Genomic DNA, 21165 nt, shown 5'->3' with positions numbered 1-21165 from the left:
CCCAGATTCGTGGGCTCCATCCCAGAGTCTGGGGCTAGAACATACTATTTCAAACTATTTTCCAAGAGCATGTGCTTTAAACAGAATGATGAGCTGAGAATATAGATGTGAAAATAGTACATCTAATTCCTGCAACCTGACTCTTGTAACAGTCCACACGGTGACTGCAGATGGCTGGAAGAAGGACAAGAATTCAGGGAATGGCTTGGAGAGCCCAGTCAAAAACAAATTAAGGGCTCTGTAGCCTGGCCACATCTGGACTAGTGCCTGTGATACAGAACTGGCATTGGACCTGGTTTATCCTCTTCATTAAATCTTTAATGGCTCTTTTCTGCCTCTAGGACAAATTCTGAAACCATTATCCCAGTATTTTCTTCCACTATGTATCTCTTTTCTGTTTCCTATTAATGATGTGTTTTCATACTGTTCAACTTGTATTTTTAACCTATTGTCCTGCTTGCTGCTCCCTAATTATGCTTGATGCTTCCATATCCAAGCTTCTGGTAGAGTGACCAATTCACTCTTCTCTTGGAATTCTACTAGTTCATGGGGATCCAGACTGAATTACATTTAAATTAAAAAAAAAAAAAAAAAAAACTTCCATGACCCTCAGGCTACATTAAACTTTCTTTTCCATGCTATCATATACTTGAAATATGACATGGTGAGGTATAACTATATGACCATCTCATTAACTTTTTTCACATATATCTAAAGTATATCTCTATGTAGCTTGAACATGTATTGAGTAATTCCCCCAGATACTTACTGATAAAGCCAATAACTCCCCCCCAAGAGGAACAGTTTTAACTGATGTCATCTCCAGAAACCAAAAGATCATGTACCCACTTTTAGTCACCCCTATCCCTTCAGAATCTCACATTGTTTTACTTGGGGAAGGGATATAAATTGTCTTTTGATTTTCTAAAGCCCTAGTCTTTCCCTTCCCTGTGTAGCCTTAGAAATTCAGTATCAATACTGTTTTGTTGTTTTTCAGCAATGCCTGCTGCATCTACTTAGTAGCAGTGGGTGAGAAAGTGGGAGGGATGCACAGGAAATCAGCCGCTCTGTTCAGCTCCAATGGCTTGATCCTTCATCGACTGCATTTCTTGCTATGCTATATCATACCTTTCTGAATCACATCCAAGATTTCCACTGCCAGTTATGGACCCAGCCCCAGAGCCAGAGAAGAGCTAGACTCATTGTATGTTAGTGTTCTACAAAGGCTTAAAGCAGTCAGTCAGACATATTTTGCCACCCCTATACATCTTGACTGTTTTCCCATCCAGGTCAGGGGCTTCAGTGTCTGGAGCAGTAGTGGGACATGTGATAATTTGGTATGTCAAACTCATATTTGAGGAGATCATGGATGTACCAGTATTTTCCACACCACCAAGTTTGTTCCTTGTTGGACAGCAGTTGGAACCAATCATTGTCCACATTCTTGTTGTTTTCCACATATCAGATAAGAGGCTGATATTCCTCCTTGAATCACTGTACCTGCAGCTCCTGATCTCCAGCCCATTGTTAGTTTTCAGTCCTGGGATCTCAGACATGACATTCTGTGTGGCCTTGTCCATCATCTTGAACAAGGACCTAAAGCCAATAACTTTAAAATTATGGATTTGATTGTATGTTTCTGATCACTTTTTAAATTGCCTACAGACCACTGCAGTTGGTAGATGTCAACTCAAATTATATACGTCAAACAGGACTCACTTGCTTTCCCCTTCTCCTACTATCATATCACAAGTACTCCTTCCCAGCTTCTCGATATGGTCCATCGTTATTTTTCTCACTGTCTAATTATTTCATATATATGTCTTATCTTCCCAAATTTTCAATAAGGTTCTTAAAAGCAAATACTGTACTCTAGATCTCTTTATTTCAGTATTCTAAATACTTATTATGGGGTTGAATTCATGGTAGTTGCTTAATAAATACTGTGATTTACAGATTTATTATAGTCTGTAGATTGAAAAAAATGTGATAAATTGAAAACAATATTTGAGAATTTCATTTTCATGTTTCAAAAAGATTGAAAAAAATGTTGACTCTCTGTATTAGGTGGGAGTATTAGTGTGCCAGAAGAATCAATTATAGAAAAAGGGAAGCTATTCCGGCCTAAAACCCTAAGTCAAATTATGGTGGAAAATCAAATTGAGAAAACGAGGAAACTTGTATTAAAAGCTGAAAGGGCACAGCAAAAGATTCAGCAGCGAAAAAAACAATGGGAAGAACTGTAAGTTTTTTATGTAAACTTTTAATATGAGTCTCAAAATATCTTTAACAATATTAATAAATATAATTTTTTTAATTTAAATTAAAAAGTGAAAGAAATAGAAACAGAGATGGAAATACTGGAGACAGGTCAGCTGGATCTTTCATGGTGCTGATACATTGGTGGAACTTCTATGATCCTAAGAGTTTCAGGTCCAGAAATTCCATTTTCCTGATACACTCAGAGCAATTTTTAAGGATTAAGAAATTCTTTTTATCCCAGCATTATGAAGATATTTTTCTGCTGTTCTTCTACCATCTTACAGTTTTGACTTTCACCTGTTGGTCTCTAACCAAATGAAATTTGCTTCAAAATCTAATATGAAGTACTTTTATTTAACAAGCATGTATTTTCAGTTGTTTATTTGCCACCTATATATCTTTGGTAAAATATCTCTTCATGTCTTTTTGCTCATGTTCAAATAAGATGTTAGTTATTTAAGTGTTGAGTTTTGAGAGTTTTTTTACAATATATTCTACAGACTAGTCTTCTGTCAGATATGTTGCTTTCAAATATTTTTTCCTAATCTGTAGTTTGTTTTTTCAGTTCCTGAACAGGGTCATTGCAGAGCAAAACTTCTCAATTTTCTTGAAGCCAATTTATCATTTTTTCCTTTTGTGAATATTGGTTTTAGTATCAAGTCTAAGAATTCTGCCTAACACTGGGTCCCAAAGATTTTCTTCTCTTTTTATAAAAGTTTTGTAGTGTTATACTGTATATTTAAGTCTGTGATCCATTTAGTGTTCATTTTTGATAAGGTGTGAGATTTATGTTTATGTTTGTATATTTTTTTGCCTGTAGATGTCCAATTGCTCTGTCATCTTTTGTTGAAAAGTCTATTTCCTCCATTGAATTGCTTTTGCATGTTTGTCAAAAATTATCTGGGCATATTGGTGTTGGTCTACTTACCACTTCACTTTCTAGTCCATGAAATATGTGTCTGTCCCTTTCTCAACATACATATGTGTATTACTGTAGCTATGTAATAGGTCTTGAAATTGGATAGACTGATTTCTCTCATTTTATCTTCTTTTTCAAAATTATTTTAGCTATTCTAGTTACTTTTATTTTTCATATGAATTTTAGAATAATCTTGCCTATGTTTATAGAAAATTTTCAGATATTTTGATAGGAATTGTGTTAAATCTTGTATTAGTTTGGAGAAAATTGACATATTTATTATGTTGAGTCTTTTAATACATGAACATGGTATGACTCCATTTATTTAGATTTTCTTTGATTTCTTTCATGTGTTTTGTTGTTTTTCATGATAAAAGTACATATTTTGTTAGACATACACATAAATCATTTTTTATCAATTGTTAATAGTATTGTACTGTTAACTTTTGTGTTTGTGTGTTCATTTGCACTGCCATTATAGACATACAATTGATTTTTGTGTTTATCTCAGTACTCTGACTGTGCTGCGCTGAGAGGGGTATTTTAGGGGAGGGTGAAGTTCCTTGGGGTTTTCTCTGTAGACTCTCATGTCATCTGTAAACAGGGACAGTTTTATCTCTTCTTATTCAATCTGTTCACTTCTTATTTCCTTGTTTTACACTGGCTAGAACTTTTAGCACTATATTGAAATAGAACAAAAAGAGCTGGCATCCACATTTGTCCTAATCTTAGCTGAAAAGCATTCAGTATTCAAACAGTATAACTGTTTTCATCTGTTCACTTCAGCCTACCTACATTGCTTTTTTTGAAGTTAATGTTGTATTGACAGCATATTGTTGGGTTACGTTTTTTTAATTCACTCTGTCAATCGCAGTTCTTCAATTGGTATATTTAAGCCATTTACACTTAATAAGATTATTGGTATTTGAGGCTTGTATCTGCTATTTTTATATTTTATTTTCTATTCTCTTTTGTTTTTGTTTAGTTGAATATTTTAGAATTCTAGTATGATTATTCAGTGTTTGTGGTAGATAACTTTATGTAGCTATTTTAGTATTTGCTTTAGGTATTACATTATATGTATACAACTTAATACAGTGAACTAATGTTGACATATTATCATTTTGAATGAAGTGTAGAAACTTCACCTGTTTTTATGTTCCTTGCCCACCCATTTCCCCTGTTCATGATATAATTGTATAAATATTTCTTCTACATACATTTTAGAACACATCAATGTTATAGTTATCTTTAGTCATCAAACATAACACAATAGAAATAAAATATATTTGCCCATATTTTTGCTATTACCATTTTAATTTCTTTTTTCTGTTCCTAGGTTTCTTTTATTATTTCACTTTTTTTTAGAGAACTTCCTTTAGCCATTCTTTTATGGTAGGTATGCTTGCGACAAATTCTGTTAGTTTTTCTTCATTTAAGAATTGTTTGATTTTCCTTCTTACTGTACATAGAATTCTGTGTTAACAGTTCTTATTTTCAGCATGCAAAAATATTGTGTATCTTCCTGCTGGCCTCTGTGGTTTCTTATGATTTGTATACTGCCATTGAAATTGTTTTCCTCCTATATATTTTTTTTTCCTCTTGCTGATTTCAAGACTTTCCCCCCTTGTCTTTAGTTTTCAGAAGTTTTATTATGCTGTGTCTTGGTGTTGATTTATTTAAACTTATTCTTTGTTGGATTCATTTAACTTCTTGACTGTATGCTTGTGTTTCCTGCCAACTTTGGGGAAGTCTTCAGCCATTATTTATCATAGTTCTTTAGAAGTCCTCTTCTTCTCCTCCTGGGACTTCAATATTAAATCCCTGAAGCTCTGAATGTCTTGTTGTTGCTGTTGTTTGCTTGTTTGTTTCTGGTGTCTTTTCTTTCTGCTGTTCAGACTGGTTAATTGCTATGTTTCATCTAAAAGTTCACTGATTCTTTCCTCTGCCTCTTCCATTCTGGTATTGAGCCCATTCTTGAATTTTATTTTGGTTCTTTTCTTTTTCAGTTCTAAATTTCTATTTGGTTCTACCTTATATGTTACATTTCTTTCCGAGACTTTCTATTTCTTTCATTTGTTTTAAGCATCTTCCTAATTATTTGTTGAAAGACTTTATGATGGCTACTTTAAAATCCTTGTTAGATTATTTTAATGTTCTCATCTTGGAATTGGCATGTGGAATTGTATTTTCTCATTTAAGTTGAGGTCATCTGATTCTGGTATGACAAGTGACTTCTTAAAATTAAAATCTGGGTATTTTTGGGGTACTACGAGACACTGGATCTTATTCATATATTGTTTTAGCTGGATTTCTCTCACTTCAGCAGGATAAGGAGGAGTGCCATCTCGTTATGAATATAGATCCTAGATTACTCAATTTTCAACAGCTGACACCTGAGGAAGGTAGAGGCTACTTGCTGGTCAAGAATTGGAGTTCCATATATCACTAGGCCCCCATCAATAGCACTTTGCTCTTCAGTGGGCCTCCAATGATACTGTGGAGGGTGGTAAAAGTCATCACTCTCCAATAGGCATCCTCCAACACTACCTGATCTGGGAGGGATGGATCATCTTGTTACTACTATAGGCAGTTGAAGTTCAAGCTATCTTATGGGGTTTCCACTGACACTGGTAGTATGGCTTGTTACTTCACTATGGGGATAAAAGTCCTGGTTCTCGGGACTTACCTTCTTTAACACCAACCCCTAAGGGGTTGTTTTGCCTTGTTAAAGCCCAGTAAAGGTAGAAAGCTGGACTCCCTATTTGGTCTTTGCTGGCATGGATGGAGGTGTGGTCACAGTTTTTTTCTGTGGTGTTTGGCTGGAATAGAGTACAGTATTCCCTCACTTATCATGGGTATTACATTCTAGACCTCCCCGTGATAGGTGAAAATTCTCAAAGTAGGAACCTTACATTTATTTTAGTATTTATATATATTTTAAGGCTTTATCAACCCTTCCCACACACTTATAAACAATCACAAGTCCCTTATTAACCTTTCCCACTTCCTTATTAACCTTATCCACACTTTTATAAACACTACTTATGTTCTTAAACATATTCTACATTCTTAAACCTGCGGAACTTTAACAACATACATATACAAACCTCAAAATCCTGCAATATAGCAAAAAATCCATGATAAATAATTAAATATAATATTTTTAAAAATCCCGCAATACAATGAGGCTGCAATAAGTGAACCATGATACAGAGAGGGACTACTGTATAATATTTTTTAAAATCCCGTGATACAGTGAGGCCGCGATAAGTGAACCGCGATATAGAGAGGGACTACTGTACTCAGAAAACTACATAAAACTAAAGAAAGAAATTAAGAAAAATACAAATAAATGGAAGCCTATACCATGTTCATGGATGGGAAGAATAAACATCATTAAAATGTCCATACTACCCAAAGCAATCTACACATTCAATGCAATCTCTATTAAAATACCAATAACATATTTCACAGACCTAGAACAAATACTTCAAAAATTTATATGGAACCCAAAAAGATCACGAATAGCCATAGCAATCTTGAGGAAGAAGATCACAGTAGGAGGAATCACAATACCTGATACCAAACTATACCACAAGGCCACGGTAATCAAGATAGTCTGTTACTGGCATAAGAACAGACATATAGATCAATGGAACAGAATAGAGAGCCCAGAAATAAACCCAGGACTATATGGTCAACTAATATTTGACAAAGGGGGAAGGAACATAAAGTGGAGTGAAAAGAGCCTCTTCAACAAATGGTGTTGGTAGAACTGGACAGGAACTTGCAAAAAAATGAAACTAGACCACCAACTTACACCATACACCAGAATAAACTCAAGATGGATCAAAGACTTAAATGTAAGCCGTGACACCATAAAAATCTTACAGGAAAACATAGGAAGAAAAATTTCAGATATCCCACGTAGCAATATTTTCATAGATACATCTCCTAAGGCAAGGGAAATAAAGGAAAGAATATATAAAACAGAATATGCATCAAACTAAAGAGTTTCTGCTCAGCAGAAGAAAACATCAGCAAGCTGGAAAGTGAACCAACCATATGGGAAAATATGTTTGCCAATGATACCTCAGACAAGGGCTTGATCTCCAAAATATATAAAGAACTTTTACAACTCAACACCAAGAAGACAACCCAATTAAAAAAATGGGCAAGGGACCCGAACAAACACTTCTCCAAAGAGGACATACAGAGCATTCAAAGGCATATGAAAAACTACTCAACAGCACTAGCCATCAGAGAGATGCAAATAAAAACCACAATGAGATACCACCTCACACCAGTCAGAATGGCCATCATCAACAAATCAACAAACAACAAGTGCTGGTGAGGATGCGGAGAAAAGGGAACCCTAGTGCACTGTTGGTGAGAATGCAGAAGGTGCAGCCACTATGGAAAACAGTATGGAATTACCTCAAAAAACCAAAAATGGAACTGCCTTTTGAACCAGCAATGTCATTGCCAGTATTATATCTGAAGAATCCTGAAACACCAATTCAAAAGAACCTATGCACCCCTATGTTCATAGCAGCGTTATTTACAATAGCCAAGTGCTGGTAACAGCCTAAGTGCCCATCTGTAGATGAGTGGATCAAAAAACTGGTACATTTACACTGTGGAGTACTATGTAGCAGAAAGAAAGAAGGAACTTCTGCCATTTGCAACAACATAGATGGAACTAGAGAGAATTATGCTTAGTGAAATAAGCCAGGCAATGAAAGAAAAATATCATATGATATTAATACAGGAGACTAATGAACAACACAATGAAATGAGCAAAATTGAACCAGAGGCATGTAAACAAGGGGCAGACTAACAGTGACAAGGAGGGAGAAGGGAAGGAGAGAAGGGGATACAAAGGGGAAAGGTCTAGTCAAAAAACATTTATAAATAACTCACAGACATGGACAACTAGGTTGAGACTGACTGTGGGAGAAGAGGTGGGCAGGGTGCAGGGAAGCAATAGGGAAATAAGTGGGACAACCATAATAGAAAAACAAACAAAATTTTTTATGGAAAAAAAAAAGAAAGCAAAATAACTTAATAAATGAGCCAAACAAACAAACAAACACACTGAGATATCACCTCACACCTGCTGAAATGGCTATTACCAAAAAAGACAAGAGCTAAGTGCTGGGAAGATGCGGAGAAAAGGGAACACTTGTGCACTGTTGATGGGAATGTAAGTTGGTGCAGCCACTAGAGAAAACAGTATGAAGTTTCCTGAAAAATTAAAAATAGAATTACCATATGATCCAGTCATCCACTTATGGGTATTTTTTTTTAATGAAAACACTCAATAAAATATATGTACCCCCATGACCACTGCAGCATTATTTATAATAGCCAAGATATGGAAACAACCTAAGTGTCCTTCAATGAATAAGTGGATAAAGAATATGTGATATATATTATTTTATTCAGCAACAAAAATAGTATAATCTTGCCTATTGCAACTACATGGGCAGACCTTGACTGCATTATGCTAAATGAAATGTCAGACAGACAAAAAAAATACATATAATCACACTTACATGTGGAATATTAAGAATAAAAACAAGTTAATAAATACAGAGGATAGATTAGTTGTTGCCAGATGTAGGGGGTGGGGTAGGTGAAATGGGTCAAGAGTGTCAAAAGGCACAAACCTCTAATGTAAAATAAGCCATGGGGATGTAATGTACAGCTTGGTGACTGTGATAATATTTTACTCCATATTTGAAAATTGCTAACAGAATATATCTTAAAAGTTCTCATCACAAGAAAAAAATCCTATAACTATGTATGGTGATGGGTGTTAAACTAGACTTATCTTGGTTATCATTTACAATACATAAAAATATCAAATCATTATGTTGTACATCTGAAACTAATGTTGTATGTCAATTATACCTCACACATATTTTACAAATAGAAAAGATCAAGAAAAAGAAAGACATGATTCAAAATAAAAAATTAAAGAGGTATTATAACCAATACTACAAAGGATCATGAGACTACTATAAACCATTAATTATACAGCAACAAATTGGACAATCTTGAAGAAATAGATAAATTCCTAGAAACATAGAGCCTACCAAGACTGAAACATGAAGAAAGAAAAAATATGAACAGACCCGTTATTAGTAGGATATTGAATCAGTAATCAAAACCAGATGGCTTTACTCATAAATTCTATAAAACATTTAAAGAATTAATACCAATCTCCTCAAACTCCTCCAGAAAACAAAAGAGAAGGAAACACTTCCAAATTCATTTTATGAAACCAACATTACCCTGATACCAAAACCAGACAAGGACACTACAAGCACATAAAATTCAAGTAATTTTAAAAAAAGAATAATATGCAATGATCAAGTGAATGCTGATTTAACATTTGAAACAATCACTGTGACCCACAATATTAAGAATAAAGTAATATGGTCATCTCAATATACATATAGTAAATTATTTGATAAAATTTAACACCCATCCTAAATAAAAATTTTTTAAATTATTTGAACAAAGTAGGAATAAAAGGGAATTCCATATGAATTGCTATCATATTTGATAATAAAAAAACTTAATGCATTCTCCTCAGTTGGGAATAAGACAAGAATATTCACTCTCATCATTTTTATTTGACATTGTAGTACATATACTAGACAGTACAATGAGTCAAAAGAAATAAAAGACACAGAGGTTGGAAAGAAAGAATCTATCTTTACTGACATACATTATCATTTCATAAAATACTATAAAGAATCTGAAAAAAAAGTAAGCTTAGAAAAATTGTTGGATTAAAGCTAAATACAAATTAAAAGATCAGTTGAGAGAAAGAACTTCTATTTCAGGAAGGTGGAATAGACCCACATTTTCCTATTTTTCCTGGTATATACAAATAAAAACCTTGCACATTATATGCATATATAAAACAAACATAAGATTCTAAAATGTGGAAAGAAGAAGGCAGACAACAGAGAGCCTTGGGACCTAAGGAAGGATATGATGGTAAGTTTTCTGGATTTTCTTTCTGCCTCATATATTTCAGACTTGGAGCCAAAGAAAACAGCAATTCAAAATGGGAGGGGAGTTGGGGATGGGTGAATAAAGTGAAGGGAATTAAGAGGTACAAATTTCCAGTTGTAAATCAGATAAGTCACAGGATGTAATGTACAGCATAAGGAACATAGTCAACAATATCGTAGGAACTTTGTAAGGTGATATAAGATTAGTAGACCTGTGGTGATCACTTTGTAAGGTATGTAAGTGACAACTCATTATGTTGCATGCCTGAGACTAATATAATACTGTACCTCAACTACAAAAACAAAAACAAAAAACCAGCAACTCAGAAACTCCAATAGGTTTAGACAACAGAATCTAAACAAAATTCTGCTTTCTCTAGTTAAGCGATTAAAAAAGGAGCAGAATAGCAAGACATAAAACTTCTAGACAATAAGTACATATTACATTTACTGATTTGTGAATATTAAACCATCCTTGCATCCCTGGGATGAATCCCACTTGATCGTGGTGTCTGATCTTTCTAATGTGTTGCTGGATCCGGTTTGCCAATATTTTGTTGAGGATTTTAGCATCTATGTTCATCAGCTATATTGGCCTGTAGTTTTCTTTCTTTGTTGTGTCTTGACCTGGTTTTGGAATTAGAGTAATGCTGGCTTCATAAAAAGAGCTTTGGAGTCTTCCCTCTTCTTGCACTTTTTGGAATAGTATGAGAAGGATAGGACTTAGTTCTTTCCTAAATGTTTTGTAAAATTCACCTGTGAAGCCATCCAGTCTAGGGCTTTTGTGTGCTGGGAGTTTTTCAATTACTGCTTCAATTTCACTCTTTGTTATTGGTCTGTTCAGGCTTTCTGCTTCTTCTTGATTCAGTTTTGAAATATTTTATGTTTCCAGAAATTTGTTCACTTCATCTAGGTTGTCAAATTTCTTGTGATACAGTTGTTTGTAATAATTTTTTACAATCCTTTGTATTTCTGTGGTATCAGTTGTGATTTCTTCTCTTTCCTTTCTGATTTTATTTATTTGGGTCCTCTCTCTCTTTTTCTTGATGAGCTTGGTTAAAGGCTTCTCAATTTTCTGATCTTTTCAAAGAACCATCTGCTACTTTTGTTGATCTATTGAATTATTTGTTTAGTCTCTATGTCATTTAATTCTGCTCTGATCTTGATTATTTCCTTTCTTCTACTCTCACTGGGCTTTGTTTCTTGTTCCTCTAGTTCTTGTGGCTGTAGGGTTAGATTTTTTATTATAGAATCTTGTATCCTTTTTAGGTAGGCCTGTATGGCTATAAACTTTCAGGACTGCTTTCGCTGTATCTTATGGGTTTTGGGTTGTTGTGTGCTCATTATCCTTTGTTTCCAGAAACTTTTTGATTCCTTACTTGATGTCATTGTTAACTGATTCATTATTTGATAGCATGAGTTTGAATGTGTTTGAGTTTTTTCCTTGAGGTCGATTTTCAGTTTCAAGCCATTATGATTTGAGAAGATGCTTGATATAATTTCAATTTTCTTGAATTTGTCGAGGCTTGTTTTGTGTTCTACCATGTGGTCTATCTTTGAAAATGTTCCATGTGCACTTGAAAAGAATGTATATTTTGCTTCTTTGGGATGAAAAGTTCTATATATACCAACTAAGTCCATTTGGTCTAGAGTATTGTTCAATGCCTCAATATCTTTGGTGTTTCTTTGCTTCGAAGATCTGTCTATTGTTGACAATGGGGTGTTAAAGTCGCCTACTATGACTGTGTTGCTGTCTTTATCCTTTCTGAAGTCTTTCAAAGATTCTCTTACATATTTGTGTGCTCCTAAGTTGGGTGCACATATGTTTACAAGGGTTATATCTTTTTGATGGATTTTTCCCTTAAGTATTATGAAATGTCCTTCTTTGTCTGTTTTTATGGCCTTTGCTGTGAAATCTGTTTTGTCTGATATGAGTATTGCTACCCTAGCTTTTTTTCCATGTCCATTTTCTTGAAATATATTTTTCCATCCCTTCACTTTCCATCTGTGTAGATCTTTTGTTCTAAGGTGGGTCTCTTGTAGACAGCATATATGTGGGTCATGCTTTCTAATCCATTTAGCTATGCTATATCTTTTGATTGATGCATTTAATCCATTTACATTTAAGGTTATTATCAATAGGTACTTATTCATTGTCATTTTCCCCTTTTGTACTTGTCTTCCTCTCTGTCTCTCTCTCTGTTTCTTCATCTTCTTAAAGCAGACCCTTTAGCATCTCTTGCAATGCTGGTTTGGTGGAGATGTATTCTTTTAGCCTTCTTTTGTCTTGGAAACTCCTTATTTCACCTTCCATTTTGAATGAGAACCTTGCTGGAAAGAGTATTCTTGGTTGTAGGCCTTTGTTTTTCATTGCTTGAAATATTTTTTTGCCATTCCCTTCTGCCTTGTAGTGTTTCTGTTGAGAAATCAGATGCTAGCCTTATTGGAGCTCCCTTGTATGTTATTAGCTGTTTCTCTCTTGCTGCTTTTAGGATTCTCTTTGTCTTTCAATGTTGCCATTTTAATTATGATGTTTTTTGGAGTGGGCCTCTTGGGGTTCATCTTCATTGAGACCCTCTGTGCTTCCTGGACTTGTGTGACTTTTTCTCTCATCAGTTTAGGGAAGTTTTCTGTCATTAGTTTTTCAAACAGTTTTCTATCCCTTGATCCTCTTCTTCTCCTCTGGTATTCCAATGATACTGTCATTATTACATTTCATGTTTTCCTGCAGGTTTCTTAAAACCTCTTCATTCTTTTTCAATCCTTTTGCATTTTATTGCACTGTCTGGGAATTTTTTTGTACGTTGTCCTCCAGCTCGCTGATCCAATCTTCTACTTCCTCTAGACTGCTTTCAAGTCTTTCTACTGTGTCCTTCAATTCAGAAACTGTATTCTTCATTTTCTCCTGGCTCTTAGTGATAGCTTCTATGTCCTTTTTCATGCTGGTGTAATTCTTAGTAAGTTCCTTGTAGTTTCCCTGTAGTTCTTTGTAGTGTTCTTTGAGCTCACTGATCTCGTTGAACTTCTCTATAATCAATGTTTTGAATTCCATATCTGATAGTTTGCTTTCTTCTATTTCATTTAGCATTCTTTCTTGGGATTCCTCCTTTCCTTTTGATGGTGGTTGTTTCCTTGTCTCCCCATTTTTGTGACTCTTCTTGTTTGTTGCTGCTTCTTATATTGATCTGCACTTCCTGGATCTGCCCCTGGTGGCATCAGATCGTGTGCAAGTCTGGGTCTAGGTAGCCTGTTGGAGACTACCAGAGATCTACTGCCTTTGTCTGTCTCCTTTAGTTGTTAATCTATTCAATCTGTGATTAGCCATCAGGCTTAAGTACTCAGGGTGGGGAAGATTAATTCCTGCAGGCAGGGCTTTTGCTTCCCCTCAGGCTGGTGCCATGTGAAGGGGAATGGTCTGCCTGCAGTATGGGGAATGAGTCATTTGGCTGCTCCCTCAGTTCTCTCCTCAATGCTACCGCCCAAAATTCTCCCCAAGTGTCTCTAGTTTTCTCTGTCCTCTCTCTGCTTGAGCCCGGGGTAAGTGTGTACAAAAATATTTTTGTACATGATCTACTTAAGAGCTCTTTTTCTCCAGCTGTTTCTTTCAGGTCAGCAAAAAACCCTGTGGCTTTTCACTTTTCACAGCTGGATGCTATTTTACTTTCTGCTCTGTTGCTGTAGGCTGGGAAGCCCAGCTGGGGGGTTATACCCTGCCCTTCTCAGGGGGAACCCCTGGCTGCTGAGCTGTTTCTCGGTCCATTCATTTGCCACCCATGGGAGCCCAGCCAGCCCTTTAGCGTCTTCATGCTTCCAACCGGTCACATTGTGATGAAACGGCCTTTTCTGTCTCTCCATGGTTATAAGACTTCTCTCCAACTAGTTATTAGTGCGTTATTCCAGATGATTTCTCCACAATTTAGTTGTAAGCCCAGATTGGTCCTGGGAGGAGGTTAGAATAGCATCCATTTACTCCTCCATCACCTTGGATCCTCCAAGTTTTCTTCTTGATCTCAGTGTGATTTTAGTTTGCATTTTCCTGATGACTAGTGATGTTGAGCTCATTTTCGTGTACCTGTTGACCATCTGTATGTATTTGTTGTAAAAAAAATGTTTATTAAGATCCTCTGTTTATATATTAATCAGAATTTTTTTTTTACTATTGTGTTATATAAGACTTTAAAAATATATTTTGGATATTAACCCATTATCAGGTATATGATTTCCAAATATTTTCTCCCATTCAGTAGGTTGCCTTTTCATTTTGTTGATTTTGTTTGTGTGTGTGAGAGCATTTAGTTTGATATAGTACCACTTGTTTATTTTTGCTTTTGTTGCTTGTGCTTTTGGTGTTAAATAAAAAAAATCACCACCAAGACCAATGTCAAGGTCCTTAGCCCCTATGTTTATGCTAGGAGGTTTATGATTTCAGGTCTTACATTCAAGTCTTTAATTTATTTTGAGTTATTTTGTGTATGGTATGAGATATTGATCCAATTTTATTGCTGATATTCCTCAGCACCTTTAAATGAAAAGACTGTCCTTTCCTCATTGTCTATTCATAACTTCATTGGATTTATGTAAATTGTCCATACACATGTGGGTTTATTTCTGGTCTCTCTGTTCTGCTCCGTTGATCTACATGTCTATTTTTATTTCAATATCATACATTTTGATTATGATACCTTTGTAATTAATTTGAAATCAGGAAGCATTATGCTTTCAGCTTTGTTGTTTTTTTCTTAAGATTGGTTTGGCTGTTTACGGCTTTTTGTGGGATCATGCAGTTTTTAGGATTGTTTGTTCTATTTCTGTGAAAAATATCATTGGAGTTTTGAGAAGGATTACATTGCATCCGTAGCTTGCTTTGGGTAATACAGACATTTTAATAATACTAATTCTTTCAATCCCTGAGCACAGAATATATTTCCATTTCTTTGTGTGTTCAGTTTCTTTCATCAGTGTCTTACAGTTTTCAGTGTACAGGTTTTGTTTTTTTTTTAACCTCAGTTAAATTTATTTCTAGGTATTTTATTCCTTTTAATTTAATTATAAATGAGATTTTTAATTTCTTTTTCTGCTAGTTTGTTATTATAGGGACAAAACTGATTTTTGTACATAAATTTTGTATTGTTAATTTTACTGATTTTGTTTATTAGTTCCAACAGTATTTAGTGGAGTATTTAGGATTTTCTGTAAATAATATCAAGTCATTTAAAAATACTGACAGTTTTACGTTTTTTTGTTTTTTAACTTTATTTTTATTGTTGGCACTGTTACTGTTGTCTCCATTTTTCCCCCCTTTGCCCACGTCCACCCAGTCCCCCAATCCCCTTCTCTCAGGCCATCATCACACTGTCGTCTGTCTATGGGTTATGTGTATATATGATATTTGGCTAATCATTACTTCTTTCTTTCCAATTTGGATGTCTTTCATTTATTTTTCTTGCCTAACTGCTCTAGATAGGATTCCCAGTATTATGTTAAATAGAAGTGGGGATAGTGTGCATCATTCTCTTGTTCCTGATCTTAGAGGAATATCACCTATCACTCAACATCTGAACATAGGTGTTTCATATACTTTTGTTAGGTTTCTTAGTTATTTATATCATAAGAATAATTATGAGCCTTCTTTCTCTAACATTGCAGAACAGAAGCATATGCTTACGCTTGCACTCTCTATCTCTCTCCCCTCTTCTTTCCTTTCTTTTAAAAATATTAATCCTTCCTTTTAGTTTTGTATATACAGATGCAATGTTGTCACTTAATACATTAGATACCAGGCAGTACCTCTGCTATTTTATGTATTTATTTTCCTAAAAAGCTGACCGCAAGATATCTACATGTTCATGTTAACTGATGGGCTCCACTTTAAAGCATAAGATAGGCAGATTAAGGAGTCTCAATGAAGAGTCCTACAGTGAGATGTCAGCCTATATCCCAGATGCTGATGGGTCAGTTTCTGTAAAGATAGTTCTTCAGTTTCAGTCTAGGTATAAAGGATGTTTTGTATGTATGCATATGGAAAGCTGAGAAGGCCCAACTCATCTAGGCATTCCTTTTCAATCCTTAAATTTATTTTGCCAAATAATGTCTAGCATTCCATTCCCTGCTCCATACTTGTCCCCTCCATGCTTGAAGCCTCCTAGAAGCTCTGCCAAGAAGACCATATTAATGCTTTTATAGCCTTCTCCTGGAAGCATTCTGGGCTGGTCTGGTTTATTTATTGATATAATTATATCTTATGTCTTCTAAAAATGTAAAATATTATTGTTTGTTCATGGCTATTTATACCATACTCAGCTTTTCTAATGATTTATTCCCTTTGGTACCTCTACACTATCATTTCCATGGAATTTAGTTAGAGAGAGGAAGACAAATCAATATATCTATATGTATAATTGATTTAAGCACCATTTGGTGCATTGATGACCTAAATAATCTGAATCATTCCTTGACTTTGGTTCATTTCTAAGCAATTTACATCAACATTGTTATTTATTCCTTCAATAGAAACTGAGGCTTAGAGATGGGCTAAGGTTTATATAATCGTATATATGCATAACCCATAGTCACAGACACCAATGTGGTGATGGCCAAAGGGAAGGGGGCAGGGGGTGCAGGAGCTATGTGGAGATGGGCAAAGGGGGGAAATGGGGACATATGTAATAGTGCCAACAATAAAAATAAAATAAAAACAATAAATAAAAAGTCAACTTTAAAAAATACTTGAACTCTATAAACAAAAGTAACCTCGCAGACTAAGAATTATACTATTGCTTCATGATTTAATTTGATTATATGCCTATAATAAAGTAGACAATTTAGTTTATTGTTATATTTGTGGCTGGGTAATCTATTTTCCTCATAGGTACAAGAGTAAACCTGCTGATGACTATGAAGATCCCAAAGATGTTCAAGCCATCAAAGAGGCTCAGGTGTATATGGGAGACTTCAATCTGAAGACAGCCCCAGACTATAAGATACCTGAGCACATGAGAATAAATGCTGCCAAGAAAGAAGAGGAACTGGGACAGCTAGACTCTATGGTACTTACCAACAGCTTATATGACAATAAGAGGCACCTGTGCTTTTAACTGAATTCTGCTAATACCACCCATTTCACTATTAGGTCAGACCTTATTGCTTATGTAGGCCTCAGTTCCCTCATTTGTAGAAAGGGAGCTTTATTCTAGGTAATCATGAAAAATATTGTTGGGAGTTTTTTTATATTACTGACTTAATCTCACTAATAACTGGTGTATTCAAATTTTCTATTTCTTCATGATTCACACTTGGAGGAGTATATGTCTCTAGGAATTCATTTCTTCTAGGCTGTCCAATTTGTTGTATGACTGTCAATAATAGTCACCTATTAATAGCACTTCTGTGGTATCAGCTGTAACTTCTGTTTTATTTTCTATTTTTTCATGGTGAATCTAGCTAAAGGTTTGTCAATTTTGTTTCTTTTCAAAGATTCAGCTCTTAGTTTCATTGATCTTTTCTATTGTTTTTAGTCTCTATTTTATTTAATTTTACTCTGATTTTTATGAACTCTCTCTTAGATCTGCTTTTTCTGCATCCTGTGTGTTTTGAAATGTTGTATATCCATTTTCATTTGTCTTCATGTATTTTTGATGTCCCCATCAAGTTCTTCATTGACCTATTGGTTGTTGAAGAGCATATTGATTAATCTCCACATATTTGTGATTTTTTCAGTTTTCTTATTGCAATGGATTTCTAGTTTTTGTACCATTGTGGTTAGAAAAGATGCTTGATGAGATTTGAATCTTCTTAAATTATAGAGACTTATTTTATGACCTAACATGTTATGTACCTTGTACAGTGTTCTATGTGCACTTGAAAAGAATGTGTATCTTACAGCGTTTGGATAAAATCTTCTGAATATGTCTGTTAAGTGCATCTGGTCTAATGTGTTGTTTAAAACCTATGTTTCTGTATTCATGTTCTGTTTGAATGATCTAGCTATTTATGGAAGTGGGCTATTAAAATCTCCTACCATTATTGTATGCTATTATTTTTTCCTTTTATGTCTGTTAATAGTTGCTTTATATATTTTGGGACTTCTAAATTTGTGCATGAGTTTTGCAAATGTTGTATCCTCTTGTTGGTTTGACCCCCTTTATCATTATAGAATACCTTTATTTGTCTTTTATTATAGTCTTTGGTTCAAAGTCTGTTTTGTCTGATATAAGTATAGCTACACCAACTTTCTTTTCATTTTTATTTGCATGAGGTATCTTTTTCCATCCCTTTACCTTTGATCTCTGTGAGTTCTTAGATCTGAAGTGGATCTCTTGTAGGAAGTGTATAAATGAGTCTTGGCTTTTTTAATCCATTCAGCCATTCTGTCTTTTTGATTGGGAAATTTAGTCCATTTACATTTAAAGTAATTATTGATAGGGAGTGCTTATTACCATTCTGTTGTTTTCTGACCATTTTTGTAGTTCTTCTTTGTTCTTCTCTTCTTCTCTTCCCTTGTGGTTTGATGACTTTCCTTAGTGTGATGTTTAGATTTCTTTCTCATTATCTTTTGTATATCTACTATAGGTTTTTGCTTCGTGGTTAGTCTGAGGTTCATATAAAACCGGATACATATACATAAACAGATATGTGATGTATCTTGTAGAATGTTCTACGTACACTTGAAAAGAATGTATATCTGTCTGATTTAAGTTGATAGCAACTTAAGTTTGAATGCATTCTATAAACTACATTTTTCCCTGGCTTGTGTGACTCAGTGGGTTGAGCTCCAGACTACAACCCAGAAGGTTGCAGGTTCAATCCCCAGTCAGGGCATATGCCTGGGTTGTGGGCCAGGTCCCTGGATGAGGGTGAGTGAGAGGCAACCAGTGGACATTTCTCTCTCACATTGCTGTTTTTTTCCCTCTCCTCCCTCCCTTCCCTCTTTCTAAAAACATAAATACATAAATCTTTAAAATAAAATAAAATAAAAACTCTACATTTTTACCCCTCCACATTTTATATTTTTGTTATCATGTTTTACATTTCTTTATTTTGTGTATCCATAACTATTTTTTGTAGTTATAGCTAATTTCACTACTTCTGTCTTTTAACCTTCATGCTAGCTCTATACATGGTTAATCTACTACCTATAATTGACTCTTATCAGTGATATTTTTACTTTCTTTTGTTTTCTTACTAATCGATGGTGCCTTTGCTTTTCAGCTTGAAGAAGTCACTTTAACATTTATAATAAAGCTACTTTAATGGTGATAAACTTACTTAGCTTATCTCATCTGGGAAACTTTATCTCTCCCTTAATTCTGAATGATAACCTTTCTGAGTAGAGTTTTAGTTGTAAGTTTTTTTCTTTTAGCACTTTTAATGTCATACTACTCCCTTCTGGTCTGCAAAGTTTCTGCTGAGAAATCATCTGATAATCTTATAGGAGTTACCTTGTACATAACAAGTTGTTTTTCCCTGTTTCTTTGAAGAATTTTTCTTTATTTTATTTATAATGTGCTTTGGTGTGGATCTCTTTGGGTCAATCTTTTTTTCTCAGCTCTCTGTGCTTCCAGTGCCTGATGTCTACTTCCTTCACCAGGTTAGGGAAAATTTCAGCCATTATTTCTTCAAATAAGTTTTCTGCCCCATTCTCTCTCTCTCTTTTCTTTCTTGGACTCCTGTAATATTAATGTTATTTCATTGATGTTGTCCCATAGGTCCCTTAAGTTATATTTACCTTTTAAAATTCTTTTTTTTCCCCCTGCTCTGTTTGAGTGAGTCCTACTGCCATGTCTTCCAGGTTAATGATTTGTTTTTCTGCTTCACCTACTCTGCTATTGAGTCACTCTAGTGTGTTTTCCATTTAATTTTATTTTTCAGCTCTGTGACTTCTGTTTGGTACTTTCTTATATTTTTTTATTGCTTTGTTGAAATCCCCACTTTGCTTATCCACTTTTTTCCCAGGTTTGGTGAGTATCTTTATGCCCATTACTTTTAACTCTTTGTCAGGTAAGTCACTTATCTACATTCCATAAAGGGTTTTTTTTTCTTCTGAGGCTTAACTTGCTTTTTTATTTAGAACATATTCCTCAATTTCCTCAGTTTGCATGTCTCTTTGTGTTTGTTTCTGTGTATTAGGCAAAACAACTATCTCTTCTAGTCTCAAAGGATTAGCTTTGTATAAGCAATGTACCTTAAGCTCAATCTTGCCCTACCTCTTTGTAATTTCTCAAGCCTTTGTGAGCAACTGATTTGTTCTTGATAGGTCCCAGTTGTTTAGGGCATGGCAAGACCTGTCAATGTCCCAAAGGTAGTATCTCAGCACCTAGTTTCAGGCTTACTGGAAACCAGACCCTCAGGAGCACCTTTTAAAGTAGGTAAATACATATAGTCCTGTGAGACTGCACTCATGACCTCTTCTGACTTCCATATAAGACTATTTGGAGGTGTCTTCTTGGTGACAGTTGCACAAATCAGGACTCCAGATGAATGTGTAAACTCCTTCCTTAGATCAACCTATAAGCTGTAGTGAAGTTGAGGGAGAGCACAAAGGTAGTGTCCCTTAGCCCGTGTTCTCTGACAGCTCCTTTGTAACATCTAGATGAGTGGTAAACCTAAAGTATGCCCCTTGGGCTGATGCTTCAGGATAAGTAAATAGTCCTTTATCACCTGAAGACTGGATAGATGCATTAATCTGCTATCTGTGCCAAACCATGGGGGAGTGGTGGCTTGCCAAGAACTGTCTCTCTGATTGTTTCAGACCTGTGGGGCCTAAAAACACAGTCCCTTGGGGCCACAGTTGCCAGGCACTCATGGGGTGTCCCTTGTGTGGACAGCATTCACCTGCTGACTTCAGTTGGCCTGCAGGAGTGCACAGGGGTGGGACAAGCCTGTAGGTACTAGAAGGTAGAGGGAGTAAAAATGTACCTACCAGAACCAGCGATAGCAAGGTGGACTGAGAGT

The 21165-nt window shown here is 35.1% G+C and overlaps 1 protein-coding gene and 1 pseudogene across 1 annotated transcript in view; one reads left to right on the top strand and one right to left on the bottom strand.

Moving 5' to 3' along the window:
• Window positions 1-21165, top strand: part of CFAP44 (cilia and flagella associated protein 44) — a 153568-nt gene that overhangs the window by 97911 nt on the left and 34492 nt on the right. The window contains exons 24-25 of the mRNA XM_090276613.1: window positions 2068-2242; window positions 17084-17261. Coding sequence (XP_090132739.1) covers window positions 2068-2242; window positions 17084-17261 — 353 coding nt within the window. The remainder of the gene's footprint in view (window positions 1-2067; window positions 2243-17083; window positions 17262-21165) is intronic.
• LOC150021554 (ubiquitin-fold modifier-conjugating enzyme 1 pseudogene) lies at window positions 1094-1583 on the bottom strand (annotated as a pseudogene).

This window comes from Furipterus horrens, unplaced genomic scaffold (genome assembly GCF_987537825.1).
Source record: "Furipterus horrens unplaced genomic scaffold, mFurHor1.1.pri manual_scaffold_1, whole genome shotgun sequence".
Classification (NCBI taxonomy): domain Eukaryota; kingdom Metazoa; phylum Chordata; class Mammalia; order Chiroptera; family Furipteridae; genus Furipterus; species Furipterus horrens.
Note: the sequence above shows the minus strand (reverse complement) of the source record. Positions and strands in the feature narration are given on the sequence as shown.